Genomic DNA, 19416 nt, shown 5'->3' on the forward strand with positions numbered 1-19416 from the left:
GGGTTGGTTCTGACTCTTCTCTCCTTGTCTTGTAGGTAGGTGTCTATTTTCTCCTTGTGTCTTTTTGTTGATGATCTGTGGCCTAATCTCTTTTTTCATAAAGACACTAGTTGTACAGGATTAAAGCTCATGCTAGTAACTTTATTTTACCTTCTTTTTTTGTTGTTTAGTTTTTGGTAATATTGGGGGTTTTTTTGGTTTGTTTTTTTTGGGTCCGGTGGTGGGGCCTGAACTCTGGGCCTGGGCGCTGTCCCTCAGCTCTTCAGTTCAAGGTTAGCACTCTACCACTTGAGCCACAGCGCCGGCTTTTTTTCTTTTTGCTTATGTGGTGCTGAGGAATCAAATCCAGGGCCTCATGCATGCAAGGCAAGTGCTCTACCACTGAGCCACCTTCCCAGCCCCTTTTTGGTAGTATTGTTAAGGACTGAACCTATCCAGGACCCATGCATACTACTATATCCCTACCTCCCTTGTTAACTTAATTAACTCTAAAGATTCTATCTCCAAGTACAGTCAGATTCTGAGGTAGTGGGGGTTAAAATTTCATGTGAATTCTTGGGGGAACATAATTCAGCCCATAACAGAGGCTGAGGGCAGAGTTAGCCCTGAGATTCCTGGCTAACAGAACATTTTATTTAGCAGTTCTAAAAGTAATCCTAAAACCAACCAGAAAATTGCTTCCAATTCATTCTTTTAATTACATTATCAGTGAGGGTATTCAGTGGTAATCATATGAGTTTTTCAAGTGCTTGGGGGAAATGGGGACATCCTTCAAAGAAAAGTGGTGATAGAGAAAGGAAGAGAATTAGTAAAAGAGGAAATGAGTTCCAGTGTTTCAGTAAGCTGTCTCCTTTCTAGCCCAAGTTAAAGAAACAGGAAGGAAAAATGATTTTAGATACCAACATAACTAAATTTCAAGGACAATTTCTATTTATAAGGAGGGGAAAACTAACAATTTTAAAACATGCCATTCTGTGTTTTTGAAGTAAAAGAAATGAAGCTAGGAAAACTTGGCATTATTTCTGAAAACGATTTCCGGAAACAAGAATTACAATTGGATTTCTTACAATGGATGACAGGAAAAATACAAGGATGAGTCTGTTCTTTTTATCCATTCACCAGATCAAGTCACTGTATCAGAGCAACTTGTTTCTCTCTCCATGCATTTAGTTTCTATGTCTCTGAATGAAATTAATTCTTTCCTCATAGACCTTTTGTCAGGACTCCATGAACAAAGCAGTTCTTGGGATATCACAGATTCTCAATGGATGATAGCTATCATCATTATCACCACCATCATCTTCATTACTCCAGTTCCTCTGACTGTACTTGTGCTGCTCTATCTGTGGGAAATATTTTCCTTTCTCCTCTCATCTTCTGCAGTGGCTGGGCATTTTTCCCCTGAAGACTCCAGCCCAGGTTACCTTGCTGGAGGAGAAAGAAGTTGAAACTTAGCATTGAGAGGTTGTGGATTAATTTAGATGGTGGACAAACATGGGACAAATCTTAAACAAAGTCACTCCACAAGTGAGCAACTCATGTCAATACCAGGCTAGGGGAAGGAAATACAGAGATGAAAAGTAATAGTTTTTGTTTGCTAAGAATGTTTTATCTAATGGAAAAAGAAACAAGGAGGCAGTTATACCAGAGGAATTTAAAAGACACAGTAACGTAACATGAGGGAGGAAATAATCTAAATGTCTGGATCATTCTCCATCAGCCTAAAACTGTACTGAAATATTTCCTATCTTCAAAAACCTCATCCTGGCCCAACAACCTCTTCTGGTTATCATAGTTTCCAAAGGCAATCACCCTCCTTTAGTGCAAAGAAAAAGAAAAGATTGTCTTACTAATTACTTCTATTCTTTCCCCTTTCATTCTTTCCTCTTTTTGTAACTATGCTTCAAACTTTAAAAATTATGAGTTTTGTTTCTACTTCTAATACTGTACAGTTATCTAGTATTATTAGTTTATATATTCAGGATTTCTGTTGATATAAATCTACTCTGCTTTCTTGTTTATAAATGTCATCATATATATATATATATATATATATATATATATATATATATATATATATGTCATGCTTTTTCTTGTAGTTTTTCCATTTACAACCTATTAAGAAGAACTTTCTCTTTTAAAACATCAAGATCTTGCTTGTTGCTTTACTGGGTCCCCTCCAATAGACAGGCCATTTCTGGTTATTTGTTCTCACAAATAAAAGCTGCAGCTATGCAAATTCCTAATCTCTGAGGGTATAAATGTAATCTCATTTTTGGCCAGTCCTGGGACTTGAACTCAGGGCCCGGGCACTGCCTCTGAGCTTCTTTCTTTTAATAATAATTTTTATTGAGATTAAATGATTACATAAATTTCTCAGTATTGTAGGATAGTGATACTTAGTTAAAGTTATTTTTAACCTTCACAAGGCAAACTGCCATTATCTTGGTCTAGAAAGTTTGTGAATTCTACAAGCTTTGACAGTACAACTATTTCTTCTGCATTGTGTGATATGTACGTTTCTTTTCTCTTGCTTAATATTAGCTGTTCTCGTTTTCCTTCTCCTTCCCTCCTTCCCATCGCTGCCTTTGAGTTGCTTAGTTAATTTTCATCAATGTCCAGTGCAACTGATGGGCCCCTCTGTTGTATTTTCCCCCGTTTCCCTCTGATTCTGTGCCCTCCTCCTAGCTTCCCTTTGATTCTGTTTTCTGTTCTTTTTCTATTGGATTGTTAATATCCATTATATAAGGGAAATTAGCCCTGCATAATAAGTCCGTATTTTTTCCTGTGTATGACTGTACCCTTCCCTTCCCTTCCCTTTCCCCTTCCCTTCCCTTCCTTTTCTTTTCTTTTCTTCTGGTCCTGAGCTTTGAACTCTGGGCCTAGGTGCTGTCCCTAAGGTCCTTTTGCTCAAGGCTAGCACTCTACCACTTGGACTACAGTACCACTTCTGGCTTTTTCTTTGATTAATTGGAGATAAAAGTCTCATGGTCTTTCCTGCCCAGACTGGCTTTGAACCATGATCCTCAGATCTCAGCCTCCTGAGAAGCTAGGATTACAGGCGTGGGCCAACAGCGCCAGGCTCTTTCTTTTTTCAATAATTATATGGAAGTATGATTCACATCTTGGTATGGATAATCTTGTCAACGTGGTTGGATTGAAAAGAGCCTAGGAAATTAATATAGCCCACTTCTGGGTGCATCATCAAGGCTGTTTCCAGAGAGGATTAACTAAGTGGTGGACTTGCCCTAAATGTGGGCAATACCATTCCATAGGCAGGGACCCTGGATGAATCCAAGGAGCCAGCCAAGAAAGCCTATCTGCTCTGTTTCACCATGCAATCTCTGCTATAATGAACTGAAACTATGAATGAAAATAATTCCTTCCTGCTGTATTGTTTTCTCCCAAGCTGCATTGCTAATAAGGCTAAAGCTTTTTGAATCTTAGTGGCTAGCCTGGAACTTTCCTGGCAATGACTGTCCTTACCTGAACATACAAACTACATTTCAGATTTTTGCCTCTGTTAAAAAGATAAACTTGGGTGCTGGTGGCTCATGGCCTATGATCCTAGCTACTTAGAAGGCTGAGATCTGAGGATCATGGTTCAAAGCCAGCCCAGGCAGAAAAGTTCCAGTGAGACTCTTATCTCCAGTTAACCACTCAAAAACCAGAAGTCGAGCTCAAAAGTGGTAGAGTGCTATCCTTGAGCAAAAAGAACTCAGGGGTAGTACCCAGGTCCTGAGTTCAAGTTCCATGACTAACAACAACAACAACAAAAGGATAATTTAACACAAAAAGATGACTTCACTGGTTCCAGTGTTTTCCTGTTTTCAAGGCTCCAGTCTCATACTCATGCCTCAAATTTCTAGTAGATAATGTTAGAAATGTGAATTGCTTCATCTTCCCTCATCCTCCAAATATGTCGTGGTATTTATATATACATACATTCCACATTCCCCTCTTTCTTAGCATAGACTACAGTTAGGACATTTTAGTGACAAAAACCGAACTCAAACTACATTAAGCAAAAATATGCCTATACTATTGAAGTTCTTGGGCACCTTTATATGGAGCTGAATCACCAGGCACAGCTGGAGCCAGGGATTCAGTCCCATCTGGATGTTCTCTTATCTACAGCTCTCTTTGAGTGCATTATTAAGCTCTGTCATTGGGGACCACCTCTGAAACTTCTCCCATCCATCTGGCAAAACCAACCATAAGTGTGACCAAATTTACATCTCTATTTCATTAGGCAACCAGAAGGAATGGGAAAAGCTCAGTCCTGATCCTAAATTCCCAGCAGGGCATGCTGCCTAGCCAGGTTGGGTCAAGACTGGTTCCTGGATCAATTAATAGAACCCCAGGATCTGGCTGTTCCATGGCAGCCATCTGAATGTAGTTGGGTTTGGGGAAAGATGGCAAGTGGTCAGTCTACTGAAGATGGAGAGAATGCCAGGAAAAACAGATTAATTACATGCCATCCCTTCTTTCCATGCAAAATGAAAGAGTATGAATTTACAATCCCCATCCCCTCCCATATTCTTTAGGATTGAATTTTGTTAACTGCTTATTTTTTCTTTCATACTGTAAATGTTTATATTCAAGATCATTTTCTTTAGGCTTAAACTTGCCTCACAATCTTCTATGCAAAGAAATATCCTATAGCCCTTCTTCAAGCTTCTGTCCTATCTACATACCTTCCTTTTCTGTCAAATGTTACATTCCTCTTAGTGATATTTTACCCAAATCTGGCCTCTTTCCTCACATTTTTCTCCAGTGCCGCTCTACTTCCTCAGGGTGTTTCTTGGTTTTTCACTGGCCCTGGAGAAGGCAGACTGAAGAAGCTTGAAGTGTACAGGCCACTACACAACTTGCCAGTAGATATGACAGGCAGTTTCTGAGGTTCTGATGCCAACTTTCTCAAAGCCCATCCTGAGAAGGCCGTATGGGCCAGGGACAGTGGCACCAACCAGTCCCTGACCTTCCTAACTTCCTGGTTCCAGAGAGTCTGAGGACATTGAACCACTGGGACCCACCCAGGTTGCTGATAGTCTGCTTGTTTACCAAAGCCTCCTTGGTTTCAGGGCCCTTCCTAGAGAATGTGCAAGCCCTCTCCCAGGGACTGTTTACTGAGGGCTTCCTCAGTCGGGGATGACCTCTGGATGCCAGTCTCTCTGGAATGAAGCATAGAAGTAACAATCACAAGTTCAACCAGAACTGAAACATATATATGCTCCCTCACCAACTTGAGTTTCTTATGTCCTCAGCTACCTGGAATGTTGGGGGACAACTTCATATGCCCTTTGCTTCTTAACACATTTATGATGGAACTGGGTGCCTATGGCTCATGTTTGTGATCCTAGCTATACAGGAGACTGAGACATGAGGATCACAATTTGAAGCCTGCCTGAAGAGGAAGTCTGAGACTTATTTCCAATTAACCACCAGAAAGCCAGAAGTGGAGGTATAGCTCAAGTGGTAGATCTCAAGTGGTAGATCACCAGCCTTGAGCATAAAAAGTCAGAGACAGTGCCCAGGCCTATGTTCAAGCCTTATGACCAATGCACACACAATGGAGATAGGGAGGCAAACAGTGTCTGTCGCTTTTGCTTATTAGCTAGGGCTCTACCAAAAGAGCCATGCATCCATCCCATGACACAATTTTAAGCATCTACAAAGTACAGAGTATTGTCCCTGATCCTAATATCAACAATCATCTGCCACGCCACGTACACTTGGTTGAAACTTTTGGAATAAAAGGTTCTGGACAGGAGTGGAGCCTGGCATAGACTCAAGCCCCAGGCATCCCCCAGGAGTTGGTGGAGAACTGGATTCCCTAAAAAAGACAATCTGGTCAGAATTAACCCGTTGTTCTCTGAGAAAGAGAAGTTCCAGTGTGACTGCTGCTCACCACAGTGACCCAGGGCCCAGTGGCAGGATGCCTGCCCTGTGCCCTGACAAGTCCCACCTGGGAGAGCGTCTGTCCTGCCTCCAGGCCAATTCAGGCCTGCCATTGTGTACAACTCTTGTTTCCTCCTCTAACAAGCAGCTCAGTATCCAACCACCATGGGAACCCAGTCCGAGAGGCACAATGGAGAGGAAGCTGCCGAAGCAAGCGTTTGGAAAGGAGCAGAGATCACAGCAGGCAAAGCAGCCATGAAGATGTGTCTGCAAGGAGTCCTTAGCTGGGTTCAGCAAAGAGAAGCCAGCGCAGGTGGGCGGAGCACTTCCATAAAGCTGCCTGTGGTGGACAGATGGCTTCTGATTTGACCTCGACAACAAAATAAGGGACTGCAAGTTCAATGAATAGTCTCTGGCCAGAGAAACAAGGTCAAACACTTAAGTTTCTTCATTTCCAGTGGTTCCTGGTATTTCCAGCTGAGTGGACATCTTTCTGTGACCAATGGGTGCCACGCCACCTTCTGCGGAGTCTGCGTGAGGAGATTGTGTTGGACAAAGAGCTTCAAGGAAGCATGCCCCCAGGAAGGGGGTGTTGGTTCAAGGCTTCCCATACACTTGGCTGCACCTTTATAGCCTCTACCTTTATTCTTACTATATTCTTCTTGGCTGTACATTCGTTGTCTTTATTCTCATTTTGGCTATTTTTCCATTGATCCGTGAACAGAGCATGTTGTATTTTTCCAGTCCAATAGAGATGGCTTCTCTAAAGTAATAAAGACTAAGGCCAAAGATTAAATGTGGGCAATCCCCCAATCAATCTATCATCTGATGTGACGTTGCCTCCAAAAACTCCTACAACTTCACAAGCGGTTTTACAGCTCATAAATAGTAAATATAAAGACTTAAAATTTCTAGATATGTCTAACAGACAAAATCAATAAACTAAACTAAGTTAGAAAGAGTTATCCCAGTAGCTCAGAGAGTTCTAAAAAGAAAGGACCTCTGCTTATAAAAGAAAAAGAAAGATTCTCCCAACAGTTATGATTAAGTTTAGTCCAACTTACATTATAGGGAATAGATGGTGTTTTCACACAAAATATAAAGTTAGTAACATATTTCCTGAACCAACCAAGAACCATTTCCTTATACAGGAGCTTATAAAGATGAAATTAGTTGGATAAAATTAAAAAGAGTATAATGTAAGTACAGCCCTGTCTTAGGTTTGTTAATTATTAAACATAAAAAAGGCTGAATAGATGACGTATTTTATTAAACAATATGCTAGACTTGTTTCGCACCACTTAGCTTAAACAGTTGGTGGGATAGTCATTAATTTTCATGTAATTCATCAATACTTTGCCTTTAAAAAATTGATTACGTGCTTAAATAAACAAAAAATCTATGTCACAATCACACACTGTATAAAAATGTTAATTCTCCTCAATAAAGATACACTCAGATACAACTCTTTTGAGTCTGTGTCTGTTTGTCACTTCGCCGACTCCTTTGCCCACCTATCCTGAGATCCCTGTCCCGTCGGTCCCAGTGCTCCGGCCGAGCTGGTCCGTCACAATCATCCATTTGGAGCCATAGTTTCTCCATATCCGAAATCAATACCCTCCCCCATTTATTTCATTCCAAATCTCAGATACTATATTTCATCTGTATTTCAGTTTATGTTTCTAAAGTATAGTTCTTTTTTGTTTATATTTGGGTTTGGTCAGGTTTATTGAGGTATGGTATATATGCACTAAAATTTAACTATTTAATATAGTACTGAGGTTTTAGAAACTCATAAAGTCATGTAGTTATCACAATCTCAATAAAGAACAGATTTACCACTTCCCCACATTCCCCATTTGCAGTGAACGTCTCTTCCATCCCCAGTGTATGCATCTGTTTTCTTTTCCATAGTTTTATCTTCTCCAGAATGCTTCAAAAGTAGAATCACAGTATGTGGCTTTTGGAAGCCTCTCCTTTTAAAACATAACTGTAATACTATCAACAAATCAATAAGAATTCCTTGATTTCATCAAATAGCCAATATTCACAATCCATAATTGTCCTAAAAAGTATTTTTAATGTCCTCATCTTGGGTCAAAATAAGGTCTGTACATTGCACTTGGTTTTTATGTCTTTCACTACTCCTGTATGCTTGTTCATCTTTTATTTAACAAATTGTCCTTTGACAAAGATGACAAAACTTATGTTTGGGGCTGGGAATGTGGCTTAATAGTAGAGTGCTTGCCTAGCATGCATGAAGCCCGGGTTTGATTCCTCAGTACCACATAAACAGAAAAAGCCAGAAGTGGTGCTGTGTCTCAAGTTCTAGCCTTTAGCAAAACAAGCTCAGGGACAGTGCTCAGATCCTGAGTTCATCAGGCTCCAGGACTGGCAAAAAGAACAACATCAAAACAAAACAGAACCTAAAATTTACATTGGAGAAAAGATAGTCTCTTTAACACATGGTGTTGGAAAAACAGTATCTGCATATAGAAGACAAACTAGATCCCCATTTTTCCACTCTGTAAAAAAAAATCACTTCCAAAAGATTCAAAGCTCTTAACAAACTTTAAAACTAGTATGTAAAAGCATAACTAAAGCTCTTGAAAATACAGATGGAATTAATACTTTTTAAAAAAGAGCTCTTAGATATATAGGCAAAGGTAACTTCTTTTTCATAAAAGAACCCCAGTTGCACAGAAAATAAGAACTGAAAAAATTGGGTTGTATTAAATAAAAAGCTTCTGTATGGCAAGGAAACAAGTACCAGAATCAAGGGAAGACCTACAGGATGTGAAAAAATCCTTGCCAGTTATTCATCAGTTACAGGATTTAATACTCAGAGAATATAAAGAGCTCTAAAAACTAAGCACTAAAAAAATAAATAATCCAATAGATAAATAGGCAAACGAACAATTTTTAAAAGAAAGCACAAATGGCTAACAAATTTATGAAGAAATGTTCAACATCCTTAGCAATAAAGGAAATTTAAATCAAAGCACCATTGAGATACCATCCCTCCTCCACTCTAAAATGGTAGGGACAGAAATTACTACAGCCACTGTGGAAGTAATTATGGAGGGCCTAAAAACTGAAGACATAACTACCATACAATTCTGCTACACCACTCCTGCTCCCACATTGAGTGTCTGTACTTCCATTTTAGCCATTATTAAGATAATAATACTAATAAATAGTTTGAGTGTCTCAACTTGACTTAAGACCAGGAAACCAAGAATTTTAAATTGAGACTTGCACAAAGCAGATGCTCAAAAAAAATGCTTGGTAAATGGAAATAAGAGGGTTTTTTTTGTTGTTGTTGCTATTTTTGTTTCCTTTTTGCTTGTTCATTTATATGTCTTTGGGAGTGTAAGGGAAGGCACAGAAATGGAGGGACAAAGGGTAAACAAATGCAGCAGTGGTACTCACCAATACTATGTTGAAAATGAACTATTTAAAAAATGCTTGTTAATGCCAGGTGAGGTGGAGCAAACTGATAAACTCAGAATTGGGGAAACTGAGGCAACAAGGTCACAGTTTGAGGCCAACTCAGGCTATATAGTGAAACTCTGTCTCAAAAAATTTTGCTTGTTACATTTTTCAAGGTACGGTTAATAAAACTGCCTTATCTGTACAGAGCAGCAGGCAAAACGTAACTAATTCCATTTCCTTCATGCATAGGCAAAATATCAGGCTTCTAATTAGAATCCACTTACATTTATTATAAACCCCGTCCTAACTCTGTGATTTTCCAGTACTGGTTAAAGAAAGGAAGAAGGCTTGTCTAGAAGGCAATGGCAGAAAAGTGGCTACTAAGAGCCTGTGAGCAAACGAGGATTAGGCCCCTGACCCAGTGAATGGTGGCACCTTATTGAGGATGCAGTGTTTAACTGGCAAATACCTGTTTGTGAAGGAGCCTTCGCAGAGTGTTCCTCAAACTTGAGCAAGAGCAGAATCATCCAAAGGCTTGTTAAACCAGATAACAACATTCCACTCCACTTTCCTGCAGTAGGTCTAGGGTGAGGACCAGTTTGCATTTCTGTAAAGTGCCCAGTGACATCAATGCTGCCAGTCTGCTCATAAGAATCAGTGGTCTAAACAGTGGGCCTTAAAGAAAACAACTGCAGAAAATCCCAGCCAAATTTCACTCTTGATCAGTCACTTCTTGCCTCATGTACTCAAGTGCCTGACATTTTTTTCAAAGATGACTTTATGACTTGATCATTTCCACTTGTGGAACCAGCTGAGCTGGATAGTTATTATCAGATAATAGAGTAAGTAAATATTGTTATAATAAGAGGAGATATGGGTATTCGGACTTCCTTGTGAGGGCTGTTCTCAAAACTTGCTCTATCATGGGTCTGTATCAGTGATTAATATTTAGACCAAAGGCACCAAAAGCAAATTCTATATTAGAATACATGTGGGCTTTGCTCCCTTGCCATGCCTCTACTCTCCCCACCCACAAGCTTTATGGAATAAGAAAGTTCCTAAGGCCTCCTATGAATATAACATTAATATAAATCAATTTCAAAATCAATTTCTGAATGTTAAGCTCTGATGTTAAATTATTAATTACTGAAAGTATTAATATTAGAATTTTTTACCTGTCATAAGAAGCCCAACACTGCTGTCTTGGAGGAACCTTTCATCTTCTGCCACCTGCCCATAGCCTGATGGCTGGACATGATCTCTGTAGTAATGAGAAAGAAATTAAGCAGTAAAGGAATTAAGGCAAGATATGTTGAATTGGTATATTGACTATTTTGAGCTGAAATCACTTCTGAAATGATCATTTGCCTGGTCTTTCCCTACATGCAGCAAACTGTAAAAATTCTTTTGGGGTGGCAGAACACTTGCATAACACACTCCATCCCCTGGATTTGCATCCCAGAACTGCCACACACACACACAAAAAAAGAAAAAATCAATAAGACTTTGGGGAGGGGTGTGTGTCTTTTCTATACCAGGGCTAGAAAATAGCTGTGATCATTAGAGACTCATAATTTGGCTTCAGTGAACTTGAAGAAATACTTCAACCCTTATTTTCTACTGTCTTCTACATCCCTCTACACTGTATATTTCTTATTAACATCCCTAGAACTTGCTACCTACTCCAAAGATACAGATGTCTTGTCATTCCCTCACAAAGTGATTTGTCTAAAAATTATAAAAGCATCATGTTTTTAGCCATTGCTTTGGATTTCATGTTCTTATGATTCCCCATGCATATGTGAAATTAATACAACCTTCATGTCATTTCCTTTGTTAATCAACTCATATTGGTTGGATTTCTAGTTCCATGAATATAAAGGGAGGAAGTTGGATAGGGTCTCTCTCTTCCCAAGAGAGGAGGACTTGGATTTTGAAGTAGAACTGTTATCGACAGTAAGTTCCTATGGTAGATGAAGAAAACCTATAGCTCCCTCAGTAAGACTGCATGAGAGGACACATTACTTTTTGTGAAATTCACATGTCATTGGTGCTAAAAATGTTTCATATCACATCTCTACAATCCTGATGCATTTACACTGTGTGATGGTTTATGATCCCACCGGCCTCGGTGGTGGTATGTCACGGTGTCATCTGCACAAACTCACTGATTCGTGATGGGATGGATCTGTTACTATAATCTCCATGGTCCTCTCAACAAATAATGTAAAAAAAGGAAGCATGATGTTGCCTGAAAAGCTTCCCTCAACAAGATCAAAAGTTGTGTCAGTAGCTTGCAAGCAAGTAATATTGGAATATTTCTTATTGTTATTATAAAGGTGCTATACAGAGGTATACATAAGTCAGGTAAAGAGCACATTTATTTGTTGGAATTATTGAATATTCTTAATAGAAATATGAGCCAATTTTGAAACTTCTGACTTTTCAGCCGATAGTAACTAGGACATAGAAGATATATGTGTGGAACACGGCTATCAACAGCCACAAGCTGGAAGTGTTTCTCAAGTATACAGAACCCAAATGTGAATATGAAGAATTCATGGGAGGGCTGGAAATGTGGCTTAGCAGTAGAGTGCTTGCTTAGCATGTACAAAGTCCTGGGTTCGATTCCTCAGACCACATAAACAGAAAAAGCCAGAAGTGGTGTTGTGGCTCAAGGGTAGAGTGCTAGCCTTGAGTAAAAAGAAGCTCAGGGACAGTGGTCAGGCCCTGAGTTCAAGCCCCAGGATTGGCAAAAGAAAAAAAAAGAAAAAAAAAGAAAAAGTTAAAAAAAAAAAAAAGAACAGAATTCATGGGAATTCAATAAATACATTTTTTGCTTATGTTTTTCTTTCTGTATATACACAAGAGTGATATAACAAGTATATGTTTAAATCAGACGATATTTTAAAATTCTGCATGATGAAACATATTACAAAGAGTTGAATGGGGGATAGTTTTTGGTGGTGGTGGTGGTGGTGGCAGTCATGGGGCTTGAATTCAGGGCCTGGGCACTGTCCCTGAGCTCTTTTTGCTCAAGGATAGCGCTCTAACACTTTGAGCCACAGCTCCACTTCTGGTTTTGTGGTGGGTAATTGGAAATAAGAGTCTCAAGGCCATTCCTGCCAGGGCTGGCTTTGAACCACAATCCCTAGATCTCAGCCCCCTGAGTAGCTAGTGATGAGATCCCCCAGCGTTGCACTTAGTTTTCTTTTTAACATTGGCTCCCAATCTGCTTGGCCTGATGTCTCCCCTTACACTTAAAAAAAGATACTTTGTGACACAGTCTTGTTATTTAGCCTAGGCTAGCCCCAAACTCAAATCTTACTAAGTACCTCCTGCATGCTAGTATTGTCAGTATGTGCTACCACTCTTGGATTCTATTTTCTACTCTTTAATTTTATTGAGGACCCTAAATAACTTGTGTATCATACTAAATTTCTATCATACTAGATATTTAAGTTGTGACTTTAACATCAAGAATCACAAACAGGGGCTGGGAAGGTGGCTCTGTGGTAGAGCGCTTGCCTTGCATGCATGATGCCCTGGGTTCGATTCCCCAGCACCACATAAGCAGAAAAAAAAGCCGGAAGTGTGGCTCAAGTGGTAGAGCGCTAGCCTTGAGCTGAAGAGCTGAGGGACAGCGCCCAGGCCCAGAGTTCAGGCCCCACGACTGGACCCCCCCCCCCAAAATAAGAATCACAAACATAGGTGATGGGTGTCATGTCACACATCATGCAGAAGCCTCCAGGGAAAGGAGTAAGTAAATAGTAAGTAGACAATGTTAACAGGAAAGGAGTTTTGACCTTATTCACTATTTGAAAGAGTGAATCATACTTTGAGAATCACTGGCACATAAAATGGTGTTTCCTGCCCTTAGAATTGGATGTGTCCAGGCGAGGTGGTGTACTGCTGTAATCCCAGCACCTGGAAGGATCAAGGCTAGCTTGGGCTACATAGCAAAGCTGTTGGGAACAGAGTTTAGGTCACCCTGCCAGGATTTGTTTTCTAGCCCTGCTACTTTTCTTACTGGGGGGGTCGGGGGGCGGTTCTCACAGAGTCCACCTCCGGGTCGGGGCTGGGAACACTGACTGACGCACTGATGTTCTTCAAGGGGAGCAGGCGCGTCCTGTTGCTTTTGTCAGCGTCCATCTCTTGGGTGACCGAGGCGTGCCTACCACGCTCCCTCCTCCGGTGGCTGTATGATTGAGGCCCTCAGCTAGGCACCAGGGCTTTACCCGGGAGAGGGTCGCCAGGCCTCCGCTCCGGCGAGACAGCGGGTCTTGTAAGCAGGCTCCCCCCCGGCTGCGGGGGGACCGAGGGCACTTCCCGCGTCATCAGTCATCCACAGCGGTGCGGATTCCCCCGGAGCCCAAAGGACCCGGTGGGTTTCTGTGAGGCTTCCAGGCCGGGCGCTGCAGCTCTTCACACAGCCCCGGGCGCCTGCGGGTCTGAGCGCGGACGCGCGCGGTGGGCTGGACCGGCCCAGGAGCCCCGCCCCCCTCCAGCAGACCCCCCCCACTCCCACACCCCTTCTCCCACGTGCGTCCCGCCCTCGTGGTGGGCGTGGCCGAAGCCAGCAGTGGGCGGGGCCTGGGGAGGGGTCTGCAAGCGGGTCACGTCCAGGGGGCGGAGCTGAGCGCGGGGCGGCCGGCGGCGGGGGAGGTGCCACATCCGGCGGCCGCCCCGAACTGCAATAAAGCCGAGGCCGCGGCAGTTTTGCCTCGGAGCAGCCACGCTGAGCTGTCCTCGGCGGCGGCGGCGGGGGCGGCGGCTCCAATGCCCCTGGGCGGCCATGGGCGCCCCGCACTGGTGGGACCAGCTGCGGGCTGGCAGCTCGGAAGTGGACTGGTGCGAGGACAACTACACCATCGTGCCGGCCATCGCCGAGTTCTACAACACGGTGCGGGGCGCGGGGGCCGCGGGAGCCTCGGGAGCCGGGCTGGCAGGCGGGCTGGCGGGGAGGGAGCCCTCGGCCCGCGCGCCCCGCGCGCCCCGCCGCGCCCGCGCCCGGACGTGGGTCGCCGCGAGCGCTCTGGGGCAGCGGCGCTCCGCGATCGCAGCCCGGGCTCCACGCCCGCTCTTGTGCGCGCTCCGGCCAGTTCCCTGCCCGGGCTGTCCTCCCGCTCCCGGTGCCCCACGCTTGGGCTCCTCTTCCCCCGCTCTTTTCCTGCTGGTGGCTCCATTGTCTGCTGCGGGTTCCCACGGTCCCGGGGTTAGGGGTTCACGGCAGTCCCTTCTTCCAGTTTGGGGGTCAGGTGGAATGGTGACCCGGTCCCCGACAGCTCGCGTCCCCCCCGCCATCCCCGGGGCGTGACGCACTTGGGTCGCATTGTGCGTTGGTGCCCTGAATCCCTGCTTGGGAGCACGGGCGAAGGGGAAGTCGCGGCTGGACCCGCGCCCAGCCCGCTGGCCCGCCCGCCCCCAGACCTGGCCACCGTGGTCCGGAATCAGGTTAATTGCTGTCAGTCAGTCAGTCAGTCTGTCTGTCTGTCTCTGTCTCTGTGTCTCTCTCGCTTTCTTTTATTTTTCGAATTCTTCCCTTCCCTCTTCTCTGTCTCTCTCCCCCACCCTCTCTCTTTCTCTCTCTGTCATGCTTTGTATCCACTGGGTCAACCCCCAAATTCAAGTCACTCAGGCCTGGTCTTGCTAGTTCTGAAAATCAGAGGATGAAAGGAGAGTGTGAGACTGATAATGTGTGTGTGAAGTCCCTAGATAAGGGCAAGCCGAAACTTCTCCCTGCAGAATCCGGACACTTCAGGGTGGGGGGGGAAAAGATGTCCCAAGGAGAGGAAATGCTTCCCTCACCAGGCGGGCTGCCCACGGGACTCTGGTACCTAATTGTAAAGCGTCATTTCTCTGGTTTATCTTTTCACTGCTCAGACACAAAAAAACAGGAACTGGTGGTTTGAGTCATTGTGAATTTGAAGTTGTTGTTTAGGATTTTTTTCCCCTTTGGATTTGCTGGGAAAAATGCCTCTGGCAGGACTTAGGTGTCTGTCGCCTCAAGAAACTGCTGGTCTTTGTATTCTTGTGAGAATTGGACTTTGAGGGGGAGAGCTGTCATACTGCCCACATTCTGGTAGGTTGGTGCCACAATCCAGAAATCTTCACTTTCCTTCTTCTCAGTGCTGAAATGCCCCCCTCCCTCCTTTTATGATCAGGTTTGTTGTCCAACACCAGACCCTCTGAGATTCAGAAATACTGGGAAAGATTGAGTTAGTGGAAATGGCCACACATTCCCCATTACACAACCTGGTACAGTAGACAGGTGCCAACAGGATGGGCTGGAGCAGGTCTGGGCACTTCAAGGAAAAAGAGACAGCAGGGGTAATTGAATGTCTGTTTCTAAGTGGGGAGTAGCATGAATAATGCTAAGGGTTCCACCAGACTTATAGAAGAAACACGATTGTGAAAAGATCTTTTCCTTCCTTCCTTCTCCTTCCCTCCCTCCCTCCCTCCCTCCCTCCCTCCCTCCCTCCCTCCCTCCCTCCTTCCCTTCCTCCCTTCCTTCCTTCCTTCCTTCCTTCCTTCCTTCCTTCCTTCCTTCCTTCCTTCCTTCCTTCCCTCCTTCTTTTCTTCCTTCCTTTCTGTCTCTCTTTCTGTCTCTTTTTCTCGGGTGTGTGGGGGGGGGGTCCGGTCATGGGGCCTGAACTCTGGGCCTGGGCTCTGTCCCTCAGCTCTTCAGCTCAAGGCTAGCACTCTACCACTTTAGTCACAGCGCCACTTCTGGCTTTTTTCTTTTTTTGCTTATGTGGTGCTGAGGAATTGAACCCAGGGCCTCATGCATGCAAGACAAGCACTCTACCACTGAGCCATCTTCCCCGCCCTCTTTCTTTCTTTCTTTCTTTCTTTCCTTCCTTTCTTTCTTTCTTTCTTTCTTTCTTTCTTTCTTTCTTTCTTTCTTTCTTTCTTTCTTTCTTTCTTTCTTTCTTTCTTTCTTTCTTTCTTGTGTGGTGGTACTGGGGTTTGAACTCGGGGCCCTAATGCTTGCTAGGCAGGCACTCCCCTTGAGCCATGCCCCAGTCCTTACACCCAACATAATTATCTGTTAAGTCTGAGGCCTGTTATTTAGGGTCTGAAAAACTAATGGTTAGCTGTTGTGAGCCTGCCTGAATGTTGGTTTCATTTTTTGAGAGGAATGTCTTGCATTATTGCCTAGACTGGCCTCAAACTCATGATCCACCTGACTCAGCTTATTGAGTAGTTGGGATTATGGATGTGTGTCTGGATGCTTGTCTATACTTTTAATCTAGTCCCATTGGAGCTATTATGTATCAAGTGCAAAAGTCTTCCTTTTTTTTTTTTTTAATGAATTGTTGATCTTCAGTTACAAATTGCAGTGTCTGGCTGATTAGTCCAGTTAGTCCACCAGGCAAGTCTTTGGAATACTTGTAAACCACAACATTTCCTCTGGCAATTTGGAAGGCTTAAGATCTCAGAGTAGGTGATCGCCTAGCTGTTGTGTCTGGGTCCAAAGAATTTAGCCAAAACTTAATTCCTGTTTTCTGCTCCCATGTCTCTACTTCGGATGTTTATTGTAGGACAGAACTGACCTATCTCATATTGGGGAAACCAGCAAACTATTACTTGGTCATAATTATAGCCCCAAATTAAGTTTTTATAATAATAAGGTAGTAGGTTTAATAATGCATATTATAATTATAATTATAACAATCAGTACCAATTCTAAGGAAAAAAAGTTAAAAGAATTTATGATGTTAAATCAGGAGAAGACTAGGGCATATCACTGGAACAATTTTATTCACTAAAGCTACCATTTATTGTGTGCTGTGTAGTGAGACTCAGCTAGATACTTTATTCCCATCCTGGGCAATAGGTGGCATTTATTATATTAATTTGATAGAGGAGAAAACTGAGGTCTGTTTGGTTTAATTTGCTTAGGTCAAGAAAGTGACACAGCTGGAGTTAGAACTTGGTACTTTGACTTTCCCAAGGTAGTTCTCTTGAAGAGCTAGTGCCATTCTTAGTACCTTATACTTATTTATTTGGCATGACATAAGTATTTACTATTCAGTTATTCCTTCACTTAAACTGCTATGTTGGGACCATTTTATCCACAGAATAAGACTAATGATAAGGAGAAAGTTTGTTTAGTTTGTTATTGTTTGATACAAAGCAGTACTGTAATCATGAACACGATTCTGAGTGTGGAAGTTATAAATTAACAGATACCTTCTCTCCTTTGTAGACATAGACATGGAAAAAGTACACATATTTATGTATACATGTAAAATAGGCACGCATATTGCATACACTTTTTTTTAACTCAGTTGAAACTACATGATGATAATCATTCTGTAACTTGTTTTTTTCCCCCACTCAATCTGTATTGCATAGTTCCTTGTTAGCTTATGTAAAGTTGCCATTCCCTTTACAGTGTCTCTACTGTATTCATTTATAATTTAACACTCAATTATTATTGGTGAACATTTAGGGTAACTTCTGTTTATATTATTTATATCTTTTCTTTTTGTGCTGGTCCTAGTGCTTGAACTCAAGCCTTGGGCATTATCCCTGAGCTTTTTGCTCAAGGCTGGCATTCTGCCACTTGAGCCATAGCTCCACTCCGGCTTTCTTTCTTTCTTTCTTTGTCAGTTGTGGGGCTTGAACTCTGGGCCTGGGTGCTGTCCCATAGCTCTAAAGCTCAAGGCTAGCTAGTGCTCTACCATTTGGGCTACAGCACCACTGCCATCCACTCTGGCTTGCTTCATTCTTCCCTCCCTTCCTCTTCCCTCCCCTCCTTTTCCCTCCCCTTCCCTTCCCTTCCCCTCCCTTTCCTTCCTTTCTTTTCACTTTCTTTCTTTCTTTCTTTCTTTCTTTCTTTCTTTCTTTCTTTCTTTCTTTCTTTCTTTCTTTCTTTCTTTCTTTCTTTTTCTTTTTCTTTCTTTCTTTCCTCTCTCTCTCTCTCTCTGTCTCTGTCTCTGTCTCTCTCTCTCTCTGTCTCTCTCTCTCTGTCTCTCTCTCTCTTTTTGGCTAGTTGGTGGTAAGTATCTCACAGACTTTCCTGCCTAGACTGGTTTTGGACCTCATTCCTCAAATCTCAACCTTCTGAGTTGGGAGTTGCTAGGCTTACCGGCCTGAGCCCCTGGCCCTCAGCCTTCTGTTTATTGTTTTCATTGTGGTTTATGGAAAAGTGACGCTTGAATATTCTCGAGCATGCATCGGGTATATTTTTACAAGTACTAATTCTGGGTGGGGAATTGCTATGTTAAGGAGAACATTCCCTTTAAATGATGATAATTGTTGCTAAATGGCAACTGATTTCATTCCCACTGATAGTGTTCGGCTATTGTGTCCACTCTGTCATCATGTTTGCTTCAGGCCAGGTCCACCGTTCTCTTCCAAGAACCCATCCTTTCCTTCCGCTTGTGCACATTCTGTACTGTTTTGTTGACATAGAGGTATGTTTGGACTGAATTCCTTGTTAGTGTTTGAAGCTTTAAGGTCCCAATGACATAGACCAAGACAATTTTGGAGAAAAGTACAATTTCCCTTCAGCTACTGGACTTATGTTTGGGGGAGAGAGACTCTAGTTCTTTATAGTGACTCAGGAGGAAATGATCTGGTGTTAAAGAGATTGTGAAGGAAAATACCTAAAACCAAGCCATGATCTCTTACCTCCTACTCTGCACCTAACCAAGTAGAGCGCGTATTGTCAAAGCATGTGTCCCATTATCTGCAGGGTAGAATCTATCTGTCTAAACATTTACTACTATGTATCTGTTGTAGAGATCTGGAAGTAGTCACTTGGGTAGTGACTTTGTGCAGGTGGTTAAGCATGGTGTTAGTACCTATATGGGGTAGGGTACTGTGGGCCCTGGGGTGTGGAGTGGGGGTTGTAAGAAGGGGTTTAGCTTAATATTTTTACTGATTTTTTTTTTGTTAGGTCTCAGGGCTTGAATTCTGGGCTTGGGTGCTGTCCCTATGCTCTTCAGCTCAAGGTGAGTGCTCTACCACTTGAGCCACAGTGCCACTTCCAGTTTTCTGGTGGTTAATTGGAGATAAGAGTCTCACAGACTTTCCTGCCGGGTCTGGCTTTGAACCTCGATCCTCAGA

At 42.9% G+C, this 19416-nt stretch overlaps 1 protein-coding gene and 1 long non-coding RNA gene across 3 annotated transcripts in view; one reads left to right on the forward strand and one right to left on the reverse strand.

Moving 5' to 3' along the window:
* Positions 1-533: 533 nt before the first annotated feature.
* On the reverse strand, positions 534-13730 carry LOC138815924 (uncharacterized). The gene is made up of 3 exons (XR_011368526.1): positions 13367-13730; positions 10512-10597; positions 534-1428 (listed from the first exon to the last, which is right to left on the reverse strand). It is a non-coding gene; the product is annotated as an uncharacterized lncRNA (long non-coding RNA).
* A 318-nt stretch (positions 13731-14048) lies between these two features.
* Positions 14049-19416, forward strand: part of Acer2 (alkaline ceramidase 2) — a 41644-nt gene continuing 36276 nt past the window's right edge. Inside the window, exon 1 of one of the 2 annotated variants that reach the window (XM_070007891.1) lies at positions 14049-14239. In XM_070007891.1, the coding sequence (XP_069863992.1) occupies positions 14132-14239 (108 nt within the window). In that variant the 5' untranslated portion in view covers positions 14049-14131. The remainder of the gene's footprint in view (positions 14240-19416) is intronic. The other variant, XM_070007883.1, reaches the window with a different exon arrangement.

The sequence above is a fragment of the Dipodomys merriami genome, unplaced genomic scaffold, assembly GCF_024711535.1.
Source record: "Dipodomys merriami isolate MVZ:Mamm:240054 unplaced genomic scaffold, mDipMer1.0.p SCAF_11, whole genome shotgun sequence".
Taxonomy (NCBI): Eukaryota; Metazoa; Chordata; class Mammalia; order Rodentia; family Heteromyidae; genus Dipodomys; species Dipodomys merriami.